Source organism: Hordeum vulgare, chromosome 1H (assembly GCF_904849725.1).
Source record: "Hordeum vulgare subsp. vulgare chromosome 1H, MorexV3_pseudomolecules_assembly, whole genome shotgun sequence".
Taxonomy (NCBI): Eukaryota; Viridiplantae; Streptophyta; class Magnoliopsida; order Poales; family Poaceae; genus Hordeum; species Hordeum vulgare.
The window spans coordinates 332,525,526-332,540,868 of NC_058518.1; the positions used below are offsets into that span (position 1 = coordinate 332,525,526).

The window sequence follows — 15,343 nt, forward strand, 5'->3', positions numbered from 1 at the left end:
TGGGCCCCGAGATACCTCTCCGTCACACGGAGTGACAAATCCCAGTCTTGATCCATACTAACTCAACTAACACCTTCGGAGATACCTGTAGAGCATCTTTATAGTCACCCAGTTACGTTGCGACGTTTGATACACACAAAGCATTCCTCCGGTGTCAGTGAGTTATATGATCTCATGGTCATAGGAATAAATACTTGACACGCAGAAAACAGTAGCAACAAAATGACACGATCAACATGCTACGTCTATTAGTTTGGGTCTAGTCCATCACGTGATTCTCCTGATGACGTGATCCAGTTATCAAGCAACAACACCTTGTTCATAATCAGAAGACACTGACTATCTTTGATCAACTGGCTAGCCAACTAGAGGCTTGCTAGGGACGGTGTTTTGTCTATGTATCCACACATGTAAATGGGTCTTCATTCAATACAATTATAGCATGGATAATAAACGATTATCTTGATACAGGAATTATAATAATAACTATATTTATTATTGCCTCTAGGGCATAATTCCAACAGTCTCCCACTTGCACTAGAGTCAATAATCTAGCCCTCACATCACCATGTGAATTACATTGTAATAAATCTAACACCCATACAGTTCTGGTGTTGATCATGCTTTGGCCGTGGAAGAGGTTTAGTCAGCGGGTCCGCTACATTCAGATCCGTGTGCACTTTGCATATATTCACGTCCTCTCCCTCGACGTAGTCGCGGATGAGGTTGAAGCGTCGTTTGATGTGTCTGGTCTTCTTGTGAAACCGTGGTTCCTTTGCTAAGGCAATGGCACCAGTGTTGTCACAGAACAAGGTTATTGGATTCAGTGCGCTTGGCACCACTCCAAGATCCGTCATGAATTGCTTCATCCAGACACCCTCCTTAGCCGCCTCCGAGGCAGCCATGTACTCCGCTTCACATGTAGAATCTGCTACGACGCTCTGCTTGGAACTGCACCAGCTTACTGCACCCCCATTAAGAATAAATACGTATCCGGTTTGCGACTTAGAGTCGTCCGGATCTGTGTCAAAGCTTGCATCGACGTAACCTTTTACGGCGAGCTCTTCGTCACCTCCATACACGAGAAACATCTCCTTAGTCCTTTTCAGGTACTTCAGGATATTCTTGACCGCTGTCCAGTGATCCACTCCTGCATTACTCTGGAACCTACCTGCCATACTTATGGCCATGCTAACATCCGGTCTAGTGCACAGCATCGCATACATGATAGAACCTATGGCTGAAGCATAGGGGACGGAGCACATATGCTCTCTATCTTCATCAGTTGCTGGGCACTGAGTCTTACTCAATCTCGTACCTTGTAGAACTGGCAAGAACCCTTTCTTGGACTGTTCCATTTTGAACCTCTTCAAAACTTTATCAAGGTATGTGCTTTGTGAAAGTCCTATCAGGCGTTTTGATCTATCCCTATAGATCTTAATGCCTAGAATGTAAGCAGCTTCTCCTAGGTCCTTCATAGAGAAACTTTTATTCAAGTAATCCTTTATGCTCTCTAAAAACTCTACGTTGTTTCCAATCAGTAATATGTCATCCACATATAATATTAGAAACGCCACAGAGCTCCCACTCACTTTCTTGTAAATACAAGATTCTCCAACCACTTGTATAAACCCAAATGCTTTGATCACCTCATCAAAGCGTTTGTTCCAACTCCGAGATGCTTGCATCAGTCCATAAATGGACCGCTGGAGCTTGCACACCTTGTTAGCATTCTTAGGATCGACAAAACCTTCGGGTTGTATCATATACAACTCTTCCTTAAGGAAACCGTTAAGGAACACCGTTTTGACATCCATCTGCCAGATTTCATAATCGAAAAACGCAGCTATTGCTAACATGATTCTGACGGACTTAAGCATCGCTACGGGTGAGAATGTCTCATCGTAGTCAACTCCTTGAACTTGTGAAAAACCCTTTGCCACAAGTCGAGCTTTATAAACGGTCACATTGCCGTCAGCGTCCGTCTTCCTCTTAAAGATCCATTTGAAACTTGAATAAAATAGCCTCCCAAATGGCCAGCGAATCGGTTAAAACGGTTGGGAAGGTTCTGGAAGCTTCAAGAAAATTGAAGGATTTCTGCGACACTTGAAGTTAAATAAAAATACGAATAAAATGTTTGTAACACGTAGCAGCCTTTTTTTTCTGAACTTTGGCGAATAAAGATGAGCCGGCCCATTTCATACAGGTGAACGGATGCCTACAGGCGCCCGTTTGTGAACCGGTGCATAAGTGCTAAATAGAAAATCTCTGAAATTTCAGCTTCTAAATTCATGAATGAAATTAGAAACAGTGAACATTTAGTTTTCCTTGGGGTTTGGCGATGGAGCCCTTGGTTGGAGAAAGACGCCGTGTCCATTTGCAGCCCATTTGGGCCCATCATTTTAGCGGCTTCACGCCGCGCCGCGCACCGCCGCCGAGGCCCCCGATGCCGATGACGCTGCTGCCGGCGCGTCTGCTGCACGCGCGCAGCAAGACCACCGCGGCGCAGCACGTCGCGGCGCGGCACCTCGACCACACATTCGAGAAGCTCGTGGCCTCCAGCCTCCCGCTCGTGGCGGCGTCGCCGCTGCTCGACGCGCTCCGGGCGACGCCCGAGCCGCTCGCGCTCCCGGACCTCGCCCGCCGCCTCCCTCTCCGCCTCCACCGCCGCGGCCCGCTCCACTTCCTCCGCCTCTTCCCGCGCATCTTCGACCTCCGCCCCCCTCTCCCGCTCTCCCTATCGCTCACCGCGCCTGCCGCCTCACTCCTCGCCGTCGCATCCTCCCCCGACGCCGCCGCGCGGACGCTCCACCGCCTCCTCGCCATGTCCGCATCCCGCTCCGTCCCTCTTCGCGCCGTGTTCCGCGTCTGGCGCGAGCTCGCTCTGCCCGACGACTTTGAGGACTCCGTCGTCGCGCAGCATCCCCACCTCTTCCGCCTCGCCCCCAACCCCGCCGAGCCCAGAACCCACGTTCTACACCTCGTCGCGGATCCGGCGAAGGAGGAGTTCACTCCGGCGGTGGATAAGAACCGGCCGGAGAAGTACGCTTTCCAGCTGCAGTTCCCGCCAGGGTTCAGGCTGACCAAGGAGTACCGGAAGAAGGTGAAGGATTGGCAGCTGCTGCCATATGTTGGGCCGTACGAGGTAGTGGATCGGAAGGTTGGCGCGAGCAAGAGAGTATCGAAGATGGCGAGGAGGAAGATGGAGAAGAGGGCAGTCGGAATTGCACACGAGTTTCTGAGCTTGACCGTGGAGAAGATGGTGGAGGTGGAGAAGTTCAGCCAATTCCGGAAGTGGTTTGGGATCGATGTTAATGTCAGGGACGTATTCTTGGATCACCCTGGGATATTTTACCTCTCGGCCAAGGGAAAGCGGCATACAGTGTTCCTGCGGGAAGGATATGATCGTGGCAAGCTTGTTGAGCCTAATGATGTTTCTGAGGCCCGAAGAAAGCTTGTTGAGCTCATGCTCTTGCGCCGCCATGGCCTTGGGAATGCTAATTCTAATGCCAACATGTCTTCAAGTGCCAGTGCCGATGCCAAAGAGAGCGATGCCGATTTACAGGAACTAGAGCTCTAGTAGTGTGATGTATCTGTGAAGCTGCATGACAGGACAACACGGAAGTTGTGCAATTCATTGATATCCTTGTTTAGTGTAACCTGTTAAGCAGGTGTTTGGCTCAACTTGGATGGCAAATATGTTAGTGGTGCAGATCCATATGATGATGACGATGGATGTTTCTTCAGGGATGGTAGTCGATTGGCATAACATGCTAGTCAGTATACTCAAAACTCTAATTATGTTTCCCTGAGCTAGGCATGTTGGTAGGTCAAGACTGAAGTTCAGTAGCACTTAGTTGAACGGTAATATATCTTTATCCTGACGAGAAGTTTTGGAAGTTCATGTTGTGTCAATTAAGTTTTATAAGTCAAGAATGAGCACTTAGTTGATAATTAATATCTCTTTAAGTGATGAGTTTTATTTCAGTACCTTGGTGTTGTTTATTGTTGTTTTGATTGTGACATGCCTACCTGAAGGACCTCAGTTGTGCAATATGCTAACCTAGATCAACAACTACAGTTATTTTCAGTTTATCCACCAGATTGTTCTTTCTGTGGGATAATTGTGTAGATGCAGGTAAGGAAATCATTGAATTGTTGCTGGTATGATGTTTATTTGGGCTTTTCTGAAATCCACTTCATGTTTTTCCTAGTTTATTCTGAAATTTGAAAGTCCTGATTAAGTTGATAGGCACCTGTAAATACTTGAGATGGAACCTGATTTGCATTATATGGTGCATGTGCTTATGCAATTGTATACTACATGTAGTTGGAGGTCTTTTGTATTCTGGCTTATCGATGGACCATTGAAGAATATCATAGTTGGCATTGGCAAGTATGATATACACTCAAGTGCTCCGATAGAATATTCTGTATTGTTCTAAGGAAGCCTGGTGCATCTAATTGCTGTTAGGTCCCGGATTTTCATGCTCTTCAATCTGTTCTGCTCGCCTTCTTGTTACTGACAAGTGCTTAATACACCCTTGCATATACTTTCCCTTATCCTTCTAGCTTGATGATTTTTTCTTCATGTCAAAGTTTATATTTAATTTAACATGTCAAGTTGTCATCAAACAGGTTTATGCTGTAACTCCGAAGAAAGCTTTAGATATGAAGGGCCTTGACTCTTATATGAATTGTCAAATATATCCTGGTTTCTCTGGGGATGGTCTGAATTGAAGCCAGTTTACAGAAACCAATGAGTTCGCCAGTGTTACTGATACTGACAGTTCTGAGCTGAAGGAGCTCAACAGGGATGCAAATCATGGTATCCCTGATGCTTCCGAGAGGGCTACGAACAAAATGCAGCTATTCTTGAAGAGACGAAAGTTGTAGTTTTGCACAATTTGCTGTGTTTTCAGTTGTCAGTCTACCAGTTCATTAACCCAACTTATAAATTTGGATTTTAGCCAGGCTATTACCGCTGAGCTTTAGTGTCGGGTTATGATCGGGTTATCTTGGTGGTATCTGCATTTAAGCCGACAGGAAGAATTCAACCAGCCTTCTCCAGTTTGTAACAACATACTATCTTTTGGTGGCTCAAGGTTAATGTGACATGAAGGGAGGCAATTCTGTGCAAAAACAGGTACTTAGAAGTCTGCTCCAACTGAAACTACATACAGTACGCCACTGTTATCCAATATTATGTTTCTTTTACTTTCGTCACTGCTACTATTAACATGTTTCCTATTCCCTCTTCTAAAATCTTAACTATCTATACAGGGGCAGCATGGCTGCAGGTTAGAAGGGAGTAATGATGTTCAGAAGTGAAACTCTAGACTGCAGCAGTCTTCTGAAGACCTTCTCGCTCCCGGTCTCCGGCCCGTCAATGCATTCCACTAACTTCTCCAACCTCTCCAATGCCGCCATCGCTGTCTCTGGTGCTGCCTTCTTCGCGGGCGGCCTGACGCTCAGCCTGGCCAGCCACTTGTTTGAAGGCACTTTCTGAAATAAATCTGGCATGTCCGCTGACATCGCTGCACACCCCATGACGATGGACGCCGATGCTTCCACAGTGGCCGCAGCTACGTCTGCCACAATGCCGATCACCTCACTGTTCTTGGCATCCAATGTCCTCAACGTGCCCCTGGCGGCATGCCGCATCGTAGTGACGAGGCGGCACAGCTCCTTCTCTGTCCGCCTGTGTGCACGGAGCGATGCAGCGACCATCGCGCCGTCCCCGCGCCTAGTGCCGACCTGCAGCTCCGCGGCACTCTGCTTGAGCGTGACAAGCGCTGACAGGAATGTGCTGTAGGCGTCAGCGAGCACAAGGAGCATTTCGAGGATTTGGTCACAGGCGGTGGCCGCGGCGGCGTGGAGTGCTGCCACAGCCTGCGGCAGCGCCAGGAGCTCACCGAGTGCTGCCAGGGTGGCATCGACGAGGGCGATGCCGGATGACTGACCGGCAGCCCCTCTGGCCAACCATGACCGGAGCGCGTGGATGCTGTCGTCTAGGTGCGCCAGGACGGGGTGCGGGTGTTCGTGCGGCAAGCTGGCCGACCGGGCGTGCGCCGTGGCAGCCGTCGTCTTCCCCGCTGCTCTGATTGCTGGATGCATCCTGTGTCTTGCGATGAATGCTGCTCTGCGATTGGTATGCTGCGGCTGCTTGTCTCGTCGGTTTCTCGATGCTTTTGTGAGTGGAGCTCCAGTAGGAACGGGGCAGCCTATAAATGGGAGTACTGTAGTACGTGGCCGAGGTGGTGGGTCGCTCGAAGAAAATAGGAAAGAAATCGCTGCCACTTGTGAGTTGGTGCGGCGCTGCTGTTTTCTGTATTCCGGCATGACGGCAAACTGCTGGTTGGACTTTTGGATAAGTTTAATTCAAGACAACTTATCCCTGTAGACGTGCCTATCAACAACACGTTGAACTCTTACTCCCTCCGCTGACAAATAAGCGTCAGTAGTCTTGGAATGTGATTACCGTCACCATTATTTGGTACTTTATTTTTTTAGTAAATAGACGCTTACCCGGCCTTAAACTGAGGCCCTTTATTATTTGGTACTATCAAGTTACTTGTTGAGATACTCCCTCCGAACCAAAATATAAGACACTTTTGGATTTTATTTAAACTACAAAAACGTCCTATATTTTGATACAGAGGTAATACTCATGTTCCCAGCCTGTTTATTTTGGAAACTATGTACACGTTCAAATTCATAACCTCTTTGTATGAACTGGGGTGGAGAGTATGAAGACAAATTCACCCTTCCCTGATCCAGGCTGTCTGCGTCTTCAACTCTTCATGCAGTCGTTAGAAAGACTAGCTTAATGCCCGTGCGTTACCATGGAATAATAAAATTAGACACACACGTTGATCAAACATAGCTCCACATAGCACCCCGAACCCGATGATTTTTCCGGTGAGGCTTCCACTAAATATAGAAGTTGCTGATGCGTTCATAGAAGACAAAATATATTGAAATAAATAAATTAGATCAAAGTGTATTTAAATATAGTAAAAACACATGCCAGACACGACAATAGTGAATGTTTTGTAATAAACATCACTCTCTTGTGTTTGTCCATTTTCCTCTTGAAGAATCATCATCACCCGACTCTTTCACGCTGGTTTGTTGAGCCACAAGAGCGTCAATATTAATAAGGATGGTTGTTGGCTGCTTCCAAATGCAGCGGGTTTGGCCACCCTGCTGTTGTGGCAAACGATCCTATGGCTTGCTTCGGTGCTATCGGCGAGTAGGTCATGGTCGTTTCAGCCTTTCAGCGCAGTTTTGCGGACCATGCAACTAACCTGCGCATGACATGCATGTCGGATGAACCCTGCCACATATTAATCTTTTTTGGGTGGGTGTGGGTGACAACCGTGATGATGATTACATAAAAATAATAAAGGGGAAGATACAAGCTTCTCTTCCTCTCCCACACTATGTGTCGTCATTGTGGCCAGACTTTTTCATATTGCCAAATGCGCAAACATAACTTAGAAAATCCGTTAATGAGTATAGGTTCATACTTAGCTGCAGTTTCCGCATTGGAATAGATGAGCATATAAGATAATTATTAGATAAAACAATTCAATTCTTATAATTGGAATATTTCATATCAATACAAAAAACATGCTCCAAAAATTCAATTTTTAGAGACTTAAATGTCTTTTGGCTGATTCCTTGTAAAGACGACAAACTTTGTGTATGTTATAAAATTAACGAGTGGCCACCCAGTCGCTGCAAGGTTTCTCAAAAGAAACAATATTTTCACAATCTTACATTTGCCAACGAACTATGACCAAACAAGCCTTTTTAAAGTTACAATTGTGGCATTTCTTTTAGTTTTTCTTTTGGCGCCATCATCAACACAAAACAATTGAGTTGTTTCACAAATTGAGGTCTGTGAAGTAACCAGATATGAAAATAGTTTTAATACGAGGGAAAAGTGGAGAAAAAGCTGAACAATTTGAAACCTATGAATTTCTTTTTACCTTTGCAATGCCATTCAACTTTCAAATGAAGAAATCACACTTCAGTATTGATATGACATTTTCCTATGAAATGAAATGGTCTAATTAAAATCAGTTTCGGAGAAGAAACATGAGGTCTCAGTCTCATGGAAGTTTTCTCTGGTCTCTTGGGAACTTCTCTGTCCTAACACCTGCGGAGTTTTTATAGAACTTCCTAGATGAACAATATTGAAAATTCATGTACGTACTTCACTTTCCTGTATCATTGCACAAGGCATGGCACTATAGTTCCTGCATTTTCCCTAAACTTTGGTTTTCAATTCATGCATTTCAGAGGAGGCCTTGAGCAGTATCAGGCATGCTACATATATCTTCAGTAGCCTTGTTGTGGCTTCTCCCTTGAAACCTTCACTCGAAGGGTACGTCCCTCCAGAATCTGCAGAGATTCAAAGTGAAAATCAGATTTTTTTTAGCTGACACTGAAACGAACCAGTTGTTACACTGACCTGCTTGTTGAGAGAATTTATCGCGCAGTAGGATTGCTCCTCTGTCGCCATTGTGACAATAAAAATCCCCTTGAATGCCTGGCCCCTCCTCTGCACTCATAGTAAACTACTCTAGCATCAACCACTTTGCCGTGCGTGCTGAACAGCTTCTCCAACCACGAGTCGTCCACTTGCCACGGCAGATAGCACACGAAGATTTCGAATGGACACCCAGATTGACGGGGAGTTGTGATATATACTGTCAGAGGTCTGACACTGCCATATATCACCTTTAATGTCCACATGAAAAGTTAATCAGCGAAGCCTAAAGCATAAGGTTTCCACAGCCTGCCTTTAGCATATGAAACAAACATTTCCAAAAGCTACCAAAAATGAAAGAGATTAAAGAACATTCAGGTGCACGTACTTCATACCACCCATGAATGAATAAGCTATTGAGCAGGATTAACACTTGACAGAATGAAGGGACTGATTAACTTGGCTCGTATTAAAGTATATACAAGCCCCCATGAAGCTACAGAAAGTACTCACATATACATGGTACGTTCTAAGAGCCTTCTCAGCCTCCTCAATAGTAATCATGGTAACATACCCAAATCCACGGCTCTGGCCCGTTTTGTCATCGTAAATGACCTGCACAATCTGCATTTTAGAACATGGAGAGACAAAATATATATACATATATACATCCTGCTAGCTGCATCTCAGCAGTACTGATGACATTCTAAAAAAAACAGTACTGAGGAAACAGATTGCCAAACAAACAGTCCATTCTTGCCGATGATGGATTTGGGCCATATTTGTCATATATTTGCCATATATCATAGAAAGAACAAGGATGATGAAGAGCTGAAAAGGCTAACCTCCGAGAACACCACTACTCCGGCATGGTCGAAGCTCAGTGTGAGGGACTCGTCGTCAATGTGGTAGGGTAGGTTTCCCACATACACTGTGGACCCCTCTGATGCATATTCTGTTGGTGTGTCCTCCCCATAATCTTCATACTGGTCCGGCTCTGGCTCCGGCAGGTAGTTGCTGGTATTGGTCGGGTAAGTAATTTGAGTTGTGTGAGCATTGCCTCTTTTAGCCATTGCCGCAGTGTAAACTTTTGGTGCACTTACAGTTGGTTCTACTGGGTGAGTAATTTGTGCTTTATGAGAGTTGTTTGAACCTCTTCCTGGCCTTGGTGCACTGACTGTTGGAGCCACAGGATAAGTAGCTTGATAAGTGTGAGCGTTGTTTGAACCTCTTCAAGTTCTTGCCGCAGGGTGTGGCCCTGGTACACCGCCAGTTTGCACTACAGGATAAGTAACTTGAGAAGTGTGAACATTGCTTCTATTACCAGCATCCCTTGTCGCACCGTATGCTCTTGGTACACCAATAGTTGGCTCTACAGGGTGAGTAACTTGAGAAGTATGAGCATTGCTTATGCTACCTTCAGCTCTTGTCGCAGGGAATGCTCTTGGTGCACTGACAGTTGGAGCTACATGATAAGTAACTTGAGAGGTGTGAGCATTGCTTGTGCTACCTTCAGCTCTTGTCACAGGGAATGCTCTTGGTGCACTGACAGTCGGGGTTACATCCAGTGCAGTTCTAACCGAAGTATGCATTTGCTGGTTTTGGTTCACAACATTCTGAAGAGGATTCTGATTGCCAAGAGAAAGGCGGTCGACTGACGCCATTGCTGGGTACATGGCATTTTCCTTTTCTGGATGCGATGCTCGTAGCCATTTGCACTTGAACGCAAGCCTTAATGTTTTCCACTTAGTTTCCTTATCAATAGCATGGCAATGATCATCAACCGAGAGACTGCAGGTTATGTATATCACACCAAAAAGAGCGTGAGATTGTTCTGCATCCGGTTGTGCTCGGTACCTCGGCGATCCAGTTCCCGCCGAGCATATACCTCTCCTCCTCCTCCTTGACCTCCCGACCCACGCACCCCTCGTACCTTTCCTCTTCATTGACATATGTCGCCGCCTCTACTGCCATGACATTTGACCTCCCGACCCACGCACCCCCCGTACTTTTATCAGAAGGTTTTGATTCTGATGTTCTTCTATAGCCTAGGTGTTGGTTCATTTGCAGATGTTATTTATGGTTTTATATTCCCATCTGTTACGTAGGAGATGTATGCTACATAAGAAATTGCAAAGGTCTCACCAACTAATAGCAAGAACCAGTACGATTGACTCATCGATGGTAAAAAGTTGGATATTAACAACATATGCAAACTTACTGGTTTCTTTTCACACACACACATATGCACACACACATCTGCAGGTAATAGTTTTGAAATGGCAGAAACACAGCGAATGGATCTAAATAAACATTACTATGGCTATTGCCTAAAGAGCTGGGTGGCAGCATTTGACCAAAGATGAATAAGTGTTAGGAAGAATTACGTCGCCATCCACAAGATTTAAGCTGATGGTGTCTACGACGGCCTGATGTGGTGAGGAGCGACATGTAGAATCGAACTGTTGAATCCCTTGATTGCTAGGACATGAGCACAAAGTATAATAAACCAAATAACACTTGTGGTGTTTAAAAAAATCCTCAAAGATACTCAAGGGAAGCTTGCTATATTAAGGGAGAACCAATATAGGAAAAAATTCAAAGAATTACCAAAAGAAACAACCAGTAATATGAAACAACAACAAACGCTATATTCGAAAAACTAAGAGTTGTCACATCATCAAGTATATTCGAAAAACTAAGAGTTGTCACATCATCAAGTACATCTCACTTAAGATAACAGAAGAGGTGCAGCCTCACCGTTGAACAATCATACAAAGGGTCAGGAGTACACATCTGGAATTTCTCTTTCAGTTAACATGTACAATGTTTCAATGATTTAACCCAACATGTCTTATTTTGCTCTCATGTAAACAGAAGGGAGAAACATTCATGTATATACAGAACTGGAGATACGAACTGAATTGGAGCTAGCAAGGAAATCTTACTTTTAAAGTGGACGGCCTATTTATCAGAAGAGAAGGGCATCTATGCAGAACTGATAGGAATATTTAACCAGTTTTAATGTAAAATATGAGCTTTGATTGTCAAAAAAACAGTGTAACAGATAATGAACAGTAGGACTGGGACACGTTTGTTAATTTGCCATGTATAATTTCACGTTGTTTGTCACTGACTAAATCTGATCTTGACTCTTATATTTTTTGGGACTGCTCTTCACTGACAAAGGTTAATATGCATACCACTAAGCAAACTTGACTTCACTTAATAAACCTAAATTGGCAACATCTGAGCATGTCAGAAAAGTGAGAGTACTTCCATGAGAAGTTATTTTTCTCCTTGTCACTTAAGAAACTTACATTGGCATAATCAACATCTCACTATAGTAGACAAAAATAATCTAGTCACGGTACCTAATCAGATAATCAAGTTCTCCTATGTCCTGAAGACTTAGGACAAAGATTAGAAACGGAAGATAATTGAGAGTTGGTGGGTATTTACTTGTTCAACCTGCATGCCAAAGGGAATGTAGAGGTCAATAATACTTTCTGAGATATCGATCGGTCCACCAAAAATTTCTGCAGCACCCTGAATAGTTGTCTCCTCGTTCAGGGGACAATGCATATCCATAAACTCCGCTCTGCATTTTTCCTAAACAATGTTTTGCCTGAACATAATATGTCATACGCCTTGTTAGCACAACAATTTGGTTTTTTATATGTAGAGCAATGTAAACAGAAACTAACCTTAGTGAACTAAGGTCATTTTCTAAATTTAAAAGCCAAACTATTAGTTATATCCATGATACTAAAAGAGCCAACCATACAATCAACTATTGCATTAATAGTAGTACATTTCCAAGGTATGTCCAAGCTTCAGAGAGATACGTATCCAAAGACATTGCCTGATAAGAGAATGCTGCTGACCCAATGTTACACAGAAGTTCTTATTAATTGGTTAACAAATCAAACCACCTTGAAGCCCCTTGTTGTTAAAAAAATAGTAGAAACATAAGATCTATATCCTCAGGCCAAGGTACGAGTGTGATCGGACAGAAGATGTACTGCATCTGCTTCTAGGTTAATTTATCACAGCCTAACAAGTTCATACTCGTAAATGGTTTATCAGTTAATATAAAAAGTGATTTAGCATCTCTTCTTCTGTAATTTTTGACCTACAATCATATAATTTTACCCAGTACTTCTCTTTGCAGACATGAACAAGTGACAAAGATAGCATGTTCCACTGAAGATGAGATCATCATGGGACATTATAATTTATAATTCAAAACGGTGCATGTTTAAGGTAGTCATACTGAATCCAGATATGCAATTTTATTTAATTTATGCATTGACCCCAAACTGGTAGAAATTTTCATTTCATTTGATAGCTTGGTGATTGGTGAAATGGTAAGTTTCAACCCGACCATTATAACTTCACTGTTATGACCCTTTTACAACCTACGTAAAAATGCTTCATCTTAACAATGTTCTGAAACGACCATCACTTGATGGCACTACCGAAATATAACTTCTGAATCTGGAACCCTTTGCATTATTCTAACATGACTGAAACTAATTAGTCTAAATGACACTTGTGTTTGACACAGTCGCACCCACTATAAACTTCCCAACTGCCGCAGGAGAATCTCCCGTGAATCAGGGCGCCTTAACGTTCCTCTTGATGAGTGATGTTGATGCCGAAGAAGCCGACTCCAAGCTAGGAAAACATAGCACACGAGCCAGCCATGGTGCTCTTCTGTCTTCTTAGGTAAGGATACTCTACCTGCAGTCGAACTGTTGAGTATAACAAGTGCTTCAGATTCCAGCTCCAGAAGCTGTATCGCAGAATTGTGCACCTCAGCACCTGGGACTGGGAGGCAGTGTTGCTGATTGCTGACTGCTATTGACCCGCATTGCTTGTTCCTCCTTCCTCATGCTGCAGATCAAGACTGTACAAAGGGCTGGAGGCGTCGCCGACGGCTTGGCGCTGCCGAGCGTCTTGAAGGCATGTTCGTGCGAGGAGGGCTCGTGCCTCGGCGCGCAGCTCCATGCGTGCGCATCCAAGGCTGGGTCTGACGCGGAGACGGCTGCCTGCAGCGTCCTCATCACCATGTACCTGAAACGCGGAGGAGGGATGCGCTCAGCTGTCGCAGCCTTCGACGGCATCTCGGAGCCAAACATGATCATCTGGACGACGTTGATGGCCGGGCTGGCATAGAATGGCCTCGCCGCGGAGGTGGTGGGCTTCTACAGAGAAATGGCAAAGAACAGAGGAAGGGCGAAACATGTTCATGTGCTTCAAGCTCCACACAAATTCTGAATAAAATCGGATCTCACACAACTGAGAAATAAAGGGAGGTCAATATTTTCACCCTGGCTTGAGCAGTCAAACTGGTCACGGTGACGCCGCCCATGTAGAGAAGCACATTTGGACAGTGAGAGGTGTCTTCACCTGGCGCTTGAATCGATATGGCCATGTGGGCACCAATTGGGGGAGAAAAGCACCCGGCGTGCCGACGGCGCCCGCCGAGTCACCTCCCGCGCCGGCAACGCCCGCGCCCACCGCCACCCCTGTCGCGCCCGCTAAGCCGCCACCCGCAGTCGCGCCGGTCAAGCCGCCTCCAGTTGTCGCGCCCGTGTCCGCGCCGCCGCCCGTCGTGACGCCTCCTCCCGTGTCACCACCGCCCGTGAAGGCGCCTCCTCCCGTGACGCCACCACCGGTCACCGCGCCTCCGCCCACGACGACGCCCCCGCCGGCGGCCGCACCGACCGAGGCGCCCGCGGTGCTCCCTCCCGTGGCGGTCAGTCGGTCGGTCGGCATGGCCGGCGGCTAGGGTTCCCGTCGGGAGGAGAGATGGAGGATCTAACCGTGGGCTTCGCTGCTTGAGCGGATCTACGAGCAGGGAAAGGAGGGGAGGCGGCGCCGGCGGTGGAGTGGAGGCCGCGGTTGGGGGAGACCACGGAGGCCGAGAGGAGGGGATCGTGAGAGCGTGGGGAGGCAGGTGCGTGCGTGGGTCGCATCTTTTTTTTTTTTTTTGCCTTTTGACGGGTTGGGTGGACGTGGGTGGACTTCTCTTCTCTCTAATGATAGAAGGGGGATTCCTGCTGGTCGAACCATCACGACGACGGCAGATCCCCCTTTAATAGTAGAGATCACAAAAGTCAGAGGAGGTGCGTCCGGTTTTGCTGGGGCCTGTGTTTTCACGAGAGCCAAAACCAGGCTTCTGAAATGAGGTTTTTTTGGTTGGGAACAATACAATAAGCTCATCCACCAAAAGCAAGATCCCATAAGCTAAGCGAACCATTTGCACTAATCTAAGCAAGTATACACATTCTAGGCCAAGATGGAACCACACAACTCTGTGCGGATGATGTTTGGCTTGATACAGCGGCAACAGAACCAGCTTCCAAGATGCCAGCCGTTGGTGCATTTTAGGATACTGTATGTACCTACTCCTACCATTAGCATAAAACTACAAGCCCAATGTATCTTACTCTATATTCCTACGTGCAGAAGATGTATTCTAATCTCTCGCACTTGCTGCCGCTGCTAGGTAGAGTATGTAAATCGCCGCGAGAATTTAGACCACTGCCAATCCTGTCACTCGGGACAACTTTCGTTCGTGTGAGCTCTTTTATATTGCAGATATCAGTTTAGCATTACTGTATTCAAAATGTTCAATTATGGCACATGTTTGGTTTGTGCCCAAGATTGCCTTGCTAAAAATTGGCTGGCCAGAAATTTGGTTGATGTCTTGCTTGCAAGTGGATTGGTCAATATTGGCTAGACAAATGAACAAGAGTTAGTATAGAATTGGCATGCTAAAAGGCTGGTATCTATCCAAACAATGGCCAATATTTTGATCACGCCGAAATATTG

General features: G+C 45.7%; 2 protein-coding genes and 1 pseudogene across 2 annotated transcripts; 1 reads left to right on the forward strand and 2 right to left on the reverse strand.

Annotated features, from left to right (window-relative positions):
• Positions 1-2,326: 2,326 nt before the first annotated feature.
• Positions 2,327-3,987, forward strand: LOC123434368 (protein ROOT PRIMORDIUM DEFECTIVE 1). The gene has a single exon (XM_045115509.1). It carries the CDS (start codon positions 2,342-2,344, stop codon positions 3,578-3,580), a length of 1,239 nt encoding a protein of 412 aa, XP_044971444.1. The 5' UTR covers positions 2,327-2,341; the 3' UTR covers positions 3,581-3,987.
• A 1,296-nt stretch (positions 3,988-5,283) lies between these two features.
• LOC123434384 lies at positions 5,284-6,744 on the reverse strand. Its single transcript, XM_045115510.1, has one exon. The coding sequence runs from the start codon at positions 6,340-6,342 to the stop codon at positions 5,302-5,304; it is 1,041 nt and encodes a 346-aa protein (XP_044971445.1). The 5' UTR covers positions 6,343-6,744; the 3' UTR covers positions 5,284-5,301.
• A 1,605-nt stretch (positions 6,745-8,349) lies between these two features.
• On the reverse strand, positions 8,350-14,284 carry LOC123398999 (annotated as a pseudogene).
• Between the last annotated feature and the right edge of the window lie 1,059 nt (positions 14,285-15,343).

What these genes read in the sequence shown, in the direction of transcription:
- LOC123434368 (XM_045115509.1), top strand. Translation starts at nt 2,342, where the DNA reads ATGGAGCCCTTGGTTGGAGAAAGACGCCGTGTCCATTTGCAGCCCATT.
- LOC123434384 (XM_045115510.1), bottom strand. Translation starts at nt 6,342, where the DNA reads ATGCCGGAATACAGAAAACAGCAGCGCCGCACCAACTCACAAGTGGCA.